Source organism: Acartia tonsa, chromosome 14 (assembly GCF_053477335.1).
Source record: "Acartia tonsa isolate MP-2025a chromosome 14, ASM5347733v1, whole genome shotgun sequence".
In the NCBI taxonomy this organism is placed as follows: Eukaryota; Metazoa; Arthropoda; class Copepoda; order Calanoida; family Acartiidae; genus Acartia; species Acartia tonsa.
This window is the reverse complement of record NC_137273.1, coordinates 29,445,946-29,454,684: the sequence shown is the minus strand read 5'-3', so window position 1 is coordinate 29,454,684 and position 8,739 is coordinate 29,445,946. Positions and strand designations below refer to the sequence as shown.

At 34.1% G+C, this 8,739-nt stretch overlaps 2 protein-coding genes across 8 annotated transcripts in view; one reads left to right on the top strand and one right to left on the bottom strand.

Moving 5' to 3' along the window:
- The first annotated feature begins 7 nt into the window (after positions 1–7).
- Brms1 (breast cancer metastasis-suppressor 1-like protein) overlaps positions 8–8,739 on the top strand; it is a 24,443-nt gene continuing 15,711 nt past the window's right edge. For all 7 annotated transcript variants that reach the window (XR_013875082.1, XR_013875081.1, XR_013875080.1 and 4 more), the window contains exons 1-4: positions 8–83; positions 409–514; positions 1,292–1,377; positions 2,455–2,542. Coding sequence is in view for 1 of the 7 variants with exons in the window: in XM_080148843.1 (XP_080004969.1) it covers positions 10–83; positions 409–514; positions 1,292–1,377; positions 2,455–2,542 (354 nt within the window). In the remaining 6 variants the exon portion in view is untranslated. The remainder of the gene's footprint in view (positions 84–408; positions 515–1,291; positions 1,378–2,454; positions 2,543–8,739) is intronic.
- LOC145306615 (uncharacterized) overlaps positions 4,082–8,739 on the bottom strand; it is a 6,024-nt gene continuing 1,366 nt past the window's right edge. The window contains exon 2 of the mRNA XM_080148842.1: positions 4,082–4,612. Within this exon, the coding sequence (XP_080004968.1) occupies positions 4,592–4,612 (21 nt within the window). The 3' untranslated portion in view covers positions 4,082–4,591. The remainder of the gene's footprint in view (positions 4,613–8,739) is intronic.

Sequence of the window (8,739 nt, the reverse complement as noted above, 5' to 3'; positions counted from 1 at the left end):
TCAGAGACAATGACCAAAACTAAACCTCAGCGGAGGACCCCCTCTGTTTACTCTGATGAGGATGGGGATAATGAAGTCGACAGGAATTAATCAAATTTAATTTATACTAAAGTTAATACCTACTGTTACACAAAGTTTTATAATACACATTTGTCTTTTGCTAGCTTAAAATCTTTAGAATTATTATTCTTTGGTACATACATAAAAAGAATAGAAAATAGGAATAGGAAATAAATATTACATACCTACATTTTTATACCTAAACAGTTAAATTTTATTGATATTGTTATTTTAAATGAAAATTTTCTTCTCAAATGAAATCCAAAGAGGTAGGAAGAATGCAGAAATGTGTATTCACACATTGTTTTCATGCAGGCCATAAATTTGATTAATGCGCTACCCCTGCAGTGGAAGTGAAGGGGAGGAGAATGATGATGGGAATGATAAGATGGGATCCGGAGATGATTCCTCGGATGATGGGTCCGGATCTGATTCTTCCGATATGGACGTTGAGGTAAATACTTGTGATAGATAGACAGACAGAAGGACAGACTAGAAGACAGACAGAAGGACAGACTAGACGACAGGCAGGAGGACAGACTAGAAGACAGACAGAAGGACAGACTAGAAGACAGACAGAAGGACAGACTAGAAGACAGGCAGAAGAACAGACTAGAAGACAGACAGACTGACATGTAAAGAATATGGATAGATAAACCTATTAAACGATAGAAAGACTCAATAGATATTGAGTGACTGTGAAATGCAAGAAAAACAGATAGAAATAGAGACAGACAAATTGTCAGACAGACAGATTGATAGAAAGACTGAGAGACAGACTTTAAGGTATTGACTCATTGAGTGTAGGTTCATAGACAGACTAACTTACAGACTTCTTATCCTTTTTGTAAGAAGTGACTTATTTTGGGATATTGGGATAATTAATCTAAATTAAATTCACTTTTTGTTTTCCCTTGACTCTGGACACTATTTCTGTTTATTCAAATGTAATAAAGTTTTATTTAGCTAATTTTTTCTAGATAAATCTAGTTCTAAAGATAAATGAGTTAGAAGTCTAATTAAATTCCCATTTTCCTATCCCTTTATACCTGTACTTTTCAGACCCAGGTAAAAGGGAATGATATTCTGACAAACAATTCTAATTCCCCACAACCCCTTCTTACCCACCCCTCTTCAGTCATATGAAAAAAAACTTCCAAAGGTTTCGAGATTTTTTTGTAAAATTGATTGTTACAATAGCTAGGCCTGTTCAGACCTAATATTTGTTAAGGATTGTGACAAACGAAGAGAGGGATACATAGAAGATTTAACTGAACTAGAAAACCAGTTTACAATACTAAGGGAACAGTTATACAGGTTGGTTAAATGGATATAGAATGTATGTGGATATTATGACAGGGGAAAAATTTTAGTCAATTTAAATTGCTAACATGAACATCACTTATTGGTCAATTTGTTCATCCAGTCCAGGATGGGAAGAGATTGGGTAAAGTGAGTGGATGGGGCGTTTAGCCAGCTACAAGTTTCACGTGACTTTATTAATGTACACAATTATCTGGTGTAAAATCCAAGTAATAATAAATCCATTGTTGGATTGTTAGGATTTATTAGTAGTGAAGCTAGTCCATGATTCCATTTGTCTGTATGTTCGTCTGTCAACTACATTTAGGGGGAAACCAGATTTTCTTGGCTGCTAGTCCAGAGGCACCTCGGGGCTAAAAAACTGGTTTTAATCTTATGATTGTACATTTTTATATTCGTAGTAAGCTGGACATAATACGATGCTAGACATGATATTTTTTTCGTATGGATGAGAACCGGTTCCTATCCACCGGATTCGAATGAATACTAGAAAAGTTTTTTCAAGAATTCACCTCAGATTTACGGCTGAAATTTTGTTAAGATTCCTTATTTGTACAAGAAATTTTAATACAGGGAGGACGGGGACATCGGACTCTTTTATATTTGTCCGAGTCTCCGTTTTTAAACACCATATACTATTTGTTGGCTTAGAAACTTTGGGGGTTCCAATTGAATCTTAGCTAAGGGGGGGGGGGGGGGGGGTTAATGCAACCATCTCGTAATCAGTGAGCAAATGGCACTTAAAATTCGAATTTCCATCTGAAATTTTGCATGAGTAATCCTTGGTAGGCCTATTTTCCCTAAATCGAACAAAAATTTGGAAAAGTAACGGCTAACGGCTGGCGGCTCAGCCTCCCCCCCTTTGTAACTACCAGTGTTCAAACTTTTTCACCAAAATTTTAATCTATATTTTAATCCAGTGTTGGTAATAAAAGGGAGTGTACTCTAATTTATCGTACATTGTCTTATCCCTCTATATATCTCTTAGAAATTAAGGTTTGCATGGCATGTGTAATGTGTATTGGGGTTTGGTTATCTATAATTTCTAATCAAACTAAATATTTTTCTCAGAGAGAGATTGACACAGATCGAAAGTAAACTGAGTGAGGTGAGAGCTGGCAAAGCTATGGAATACATCCAGCCTTTAGAAGAATTAGAGGTAACAATCCATTTATTATTATCAACTGGATGTTGCACCAGATTTGCATACCTATATTCTGATAAATGATGCTAGCAGCTGGCTAAAATCCACCCCTTTACCTCAACCCCTTCTCTCAACATGGAGGAGCATAATGTCCACTATCTGTCACAATAACCAGGTATTTATATCCAAATCCATTAGGTATTAAGTTTCACTTTAATGGATACTAGTGGCTTTGCCCCTAGCCTAGGGGCTTTGCCCCAAAAGGTTTTATCAACCTTATTTTTCGCATTTAAAAAAAAATTAGGGGGGGGGGGGTGGGGGTTAGTCGACCCTACTATTTTAATTGTAGTTTTAAAAAAATAATTTTTTTTTGGATGGGGGTATTTTTCATTTTTGGGGGTGTATGGTAAAGGGTTAGATAGTTATAATTTTATAAACCTTTCCGGGACCTATGAGAAGCTACCCTGTAAAGGAGAACCTGATCGGTTAGCGGTACAAACAGACAGACAGACATCGTTCTACTTTGTATTTTAGAATGTCATCCTTTTTCTTTTGTCCATTGTTATGAATTCAGGAGAATATGTTGAGTACAAATAGAAGTTGGAACCATACTGATACAGATGAGAATTAGAATATAATATTATATTTATTATTATTAGGAGAATATGAGAGTACAAATAGAAGTTGGAACCATACTGAGACAGATGAGAATTAGAATATAATATTATATTTATTATTATCAGGAGAATATGAGAGTACAAATAGAAGTTGGAACCATACTGAGACAGATGAGAATTAGAATATAATAATATATTTATTATTATTAGGAGAATATGAGAGTACAAATAGAAGTTGGAACCATACTGAGACAGATGAGAATTAGAATATAATAATATATTTATTATTATCAGGAGAATATGAGAGTACAAATAGAAGTTGGAACCATACTGAGACAGATGAGAATTAGAATATAATAATATATTTATTATTATTAGGAGAATATGAGAGTACAAATAGAAGTTGGAACCATACTGAGACAGATGAGAATTAGAATATAATATTATATTTATTATTATCAGGAGAATATGAGAGTACAAATAGAAGTTGGAACCATACTGAGACAGATGAGAATTAGAATATAATAATATATTTATTATTATTAGGAGAATATGAGAGTACAAATAGAAGTTGGAACCATACTGAGACAGATGAGAATTAGAATATAATATTATATTTATTATTATCAGGAGAATATGAGAGTACAAATAGAAGTTGGAACCATACTGAGACAGATGAGAATTAGAATATAATATTATATTTATTATTATTAGGAGAATATGAGAGTACAAATAGAAGTTGGAACCATACTGAGACAGATGAGAATTAGAATATAATATTATATTTATTATTATCAGGAGAATATGAGAGTACAAATAGAAGTTGGAACCATACTGAGACAGATGAGAATTAGAATATAATAATACATAAAGTGGCTCACCTGTCTTGCCTCTGTCTCAATATGCCATTTTGTATACAGAACCCGTCAGGCCAAACTCTAGAAAATATTTGCCATTTGCCTGGAGTGTCCGCTAGAGATGAAGTGGCTGCATATGCTAATAGTCACCTCCAGAATATTCACAATTATAGGTAACCCATAAATGTCAATGTTCACGTAGGTTTTATAATCATTAACAATCACATTATCACTTGGGACACTCCAGGCAACATAAAAACAATAGGGAATATAAGGACTTTAAATTATCTGGACTTTTAATATATTATTTTTCAATTGGTATAAATTCTTCAGACACTTATTTTCATAATTGATAAAATAATGATAAAATGTTTTTGATAAAAGAATAAAATAATCTCAGCCATTTAGAGAAACTTATTGATAAAATACATTATGGTTAAAATGTTTGGCATATTTGTATGAGACATAGATAGGCAATTTGTTGATTGATTGATTGGTGACAAGTTTCTTTATAGAGATCTTCTTTCAATTTCAGTCTCAGTTTCATTATGGTCACCATCTCCTATCTCGTCACTGTTGCCCTCATCAGGTTATTCTTCACCAGATGTATCCTTAATAATATAATTATTATCATACAATAATGTTTATGTTATTTACAGTATGACGCTCCCCCTTTTCACGAAGTTAATGTTGCCTTTTTGACGGAGTGCCCCCCCTCTTTTTTAACAGTTTATTAAAGTATTTAAAGGGTTTCCTATCAACGGACTTTTCTTTCATTTCTGACGTGAGAGGCAAGACATTAGTAAAGTCATATACAGCCATCAAATCAGTGCCATTCCTTGGAAAGTCTAAGTTTAGGCTTGCTGCATAAAAAGCGTCATTATGTTCATCACTAAGCTCTGTACATTCTTGATTTGTATCCCATTCCAATGAATCTTTGCTATTATTTAGACCTTTCTCCGTAGATTTATCTGATATGTATCTTTCATATTCTGGATCACTTAAGAAATGTTCATCTGAGCTTGATTTACAATTTCTTAATTTTTCTGGTGTTTTTCTGCTTCTTAAGTTGTACTTTCTTTTTCTTTGTGATTGTTTTCTATACCAAGTTTGTATTTTTATTGCTGCAAGATTTTTTTTTAATGTTTCTAATTTTAAATACTTTCTAGTTTTGATTGGAAGAATCCATGCTTCCTGAACATGTCTAGGCTTGGTTTTTTCAGCATCTTTGGGAATTTGATCATTGTTATCTTCCTCTGCACTGACATATTCAATTTCATCATTAGCAGCACTATCAGTGTTTTCTGATATAGTTTCTGAAATGTTGTCTCCAAAATCATCTTCTTCTTGATCTTCACTGTCATTATTGCCCTGTATGTTATTAGCGACAATGGCATTCATATCCTCTTCTAGTGCATCATTGATAATTACTGTTTCTTCATCTGAATCATCATCTGTAGATGATTCATCTTGTCTTTTGATTGGATCAAATGGCTTGTACTTTGAGGTTTCATTTTTTTCATAATTTGTACTTTTGCAAGGTTCATTTACTTTGAATATTTGATGCTTTGAAGTTGTATAAACTTTGTTTTTCAGTTTGTTAGTTTTTGAAGAGGGATTGAAAACTTTTTTTAATTGATAATTATCAATGCCATTGTCTATTTCAGCTATGACTTCAAAGGTATCTCTAACACAATGTTTTTTTGGGTTTACATTTAACATGACATGGTCTCCGATTTCAATGTTTTTTTCATTAGTGTTAAATAATGGGTTACCTTTGTTTTTGAGATGATTAGCCTTCTCTCTTGCTTCAAGTTGATTTTTGGCCAGTAGTTCATCATCTAGTTGGATATTTGTCATTTTTTTGTCATCTCTACTAAAAAGAATGTGTCTAGCTGAAATTGTGCCTGCTCTTCTTAGTCTATCATTTAAATTCATACATGCCTGAGCAAGTGTAGCTGTGTTTATTGGATTTTCTCCAGGTTGCAGTATGGTAATCTCTTTCTCCAGCTCTTGAATTCCCTTATCCACCACAGCATTTGAGTTTTTATTTAGACTATTTCCGAGCTCAATGTTTATATTTAGGTTATCCAAATTTTTTGATGTTTTGACTTTAACAAAGCCTGTGGCTTGATCTGTCCTAATAACAACTTTTCCAGTATGACGTATTGGAGTTACTAACCTGATAATGCATTCTTCCATGGATTCTGCAGTTTCATCCTTAATAAAATCAGCAACAGTATAGGATGAGAATTGATCTCTAACAACCATTATTTTCTGTTTTGCTCTCTTAAGTATATCACAACCAAAATGTGTCCCAGGATGTTTAGCATTTGTTGTAGTTGTGAAAATATTGTTGTTTGGTAATCTTTTAATTGAGCAACATGTTGGACAGCTGTTTATTTTATCGTCTATAATGTTAGCAACTCCCACTCCAAAAAAATATTTGTCAAAAAGTTGTTTCATTTGGTGTTTAGAGGGGTGATTATTCTGATTATGAATCTGATTGACTAGAGTTGTAAGATATGATGATGGAATGATAATCCTTTCTTCCTTATCTGTAGAAAAGGGTATTGCTCTATGTACTACTAGAAGACCATCATTTGCAATTTTGGCACAAGAAACAATTTTTCTAGCATCAGAATTAATCTTACCTCCTTTTTTGGATATTAGTTGACCAGTGCTGATAGCCGTTTTTGCCAAGTTGATAGCTTTATCTGCTGTTTGTACATTTCTCCAGGCATCTCTGTTTGCATATGGAATATCAACTTTGGCAGCTGAAATTTTGGTATCTATTATAGTGTCACTCTGGTCAGATACATAATTACAGAGTTGACAAATTTCAGCATTGCAGGTAGGTGTATTTCTGGATTGAAAGTCTGCCACATGGTTTTGTCCAGATTTACCTGAAATATGTTGTACTTCACAGTTAATTTTCCCTATATTATTCAGAAATGTTTGTATTCTAGGGGAAAGACTAAATTTACCTTTTTGAAGTAGTTTTGTGGCATCACACACTGGCTTACTGTCGGGGCAAATAATGACAGGCTTTTTAGCTTCTTTAATGATCTCATAAAAGGCTTCAATGGCTGTTCCAAAGGCGACGGATTCTATTTCACATGGGGACCATTTTATATGATGTGGCTTAAGCTTTACAGAATAATACCTGACTGTTCTTGTGTTGTTTTGTTGGTCTCTGGCTTGCAGAACAAATCCTATTCCAGGGGGGTTTCTGGCTCCATCTGTTGTGATTATCAGCTGATCCTCTGGATGTGGCAGGTATACTTCTCTGATGTTGCTTATGTGATCTTTAGCAATCTGAAAAGCTTGTTTTAATTCTGTCGTCCATATAATAATGTCCTTAGAATCTTTGTCACCTGTTAATTTATCAAATGGATCCATAATTTTGGTAAGGTTTGGAGTGTGGTATAAAAACGTTTTATACAAACCTACCCATGATCTGATGTCTTTGACAGTTTGCAGATCTTCCATTTGTACAGCCTGCAGAGCTTGTTTCCTATGGGGGGAGGGGGAGAGGGTACCTCCTTCAGACCAGATCCAACTCATTACATCTACTGAAGATGGCAAGAAAAAAGTTTTACCTGGTGACAATTTGATGTTGTTGAGCTTGCATGTTGTTAGAAGTTCATCAAAATTGGCCAGTGCTTCATCAACAGTATTTCCTCCTGTAAACAAGTCATCTGCTAATTTAACTAACTTACCTTTTGTTAGCATATCATTGAAGATGTTTGCCAGCAGCTCATCTAGTTCCTCTGATTGGTTAATAAGTCCTTGAATGCCTCTTTTAAAAAAACGAAGCCCACCAAATGGAGTCAGGATTCCACACCATTTTTGAGCATCTTTGTGAAGATGGTTTTGAAAAAAACCTTGGTGCAGATCTGTTTTTATGATAAATTTCCATTTGGCCAATGCATTGTACACTTCCTGTGGTCTTGAGATTTTAGCTGGTAGTGATTTCATATATTTACTCAATTCACATGTGTTTACCACTAACCTTACATCTTGAGTTGTCAATTCATTGTTGGGCTTATCCTTGGCTTTCTGTTTTTTTCTTAGAAATATAGGCATTACATGCTGAACTTGTACATCTTCATGTTGGGGCACTCCAAGAACGTTAGCTTCTGTTAACTGGTCACATACTTGTTGCAATAGTACATTCATTTGGTTATTATATTGGACACAGCTAACTTTTCTTGAGCTTGGTCTTTCATCATTAGCAAATTTGAGCTTGCAATAATGGGGCCCTGATTTATGATTATAGCCTTTTCTGAGATCTTGATTAAAAACTTCTTCATTTGTGGAAAGGATATGATTGAGGCGATTTTTTTGTTCATTGGTCATTTTATCATCATTGACAGTAACATCTTCAAGGTAGTTTACTTTGTTTTCAGGTGCCGACATGATTTTGTATCCAGGTTCTCCTAGTTTTGGTTCAACTTTTTTTATTTCTTTGATGATAATTTTCTCTTTGCTTACTTTGGCAGGTTCACTGTTATCATTGGTTATTTCAATCATGCCATTTTTTATTTCACATATTTGAGGTTGGATTGCATTCTTTTTGCCAGGCATTGGTTCAACAAATACAGTTTTGTTTTCAACTTGAGGGATTTGTAAGTTGATTGTTTGGTTTGGTAGCATAACTGTGGCCTTGGGAATAGTTATTATGGTGTTGATAGGGTTGACTGGCAATTCTGTGTTTCTATTAGTTTCTGGCACT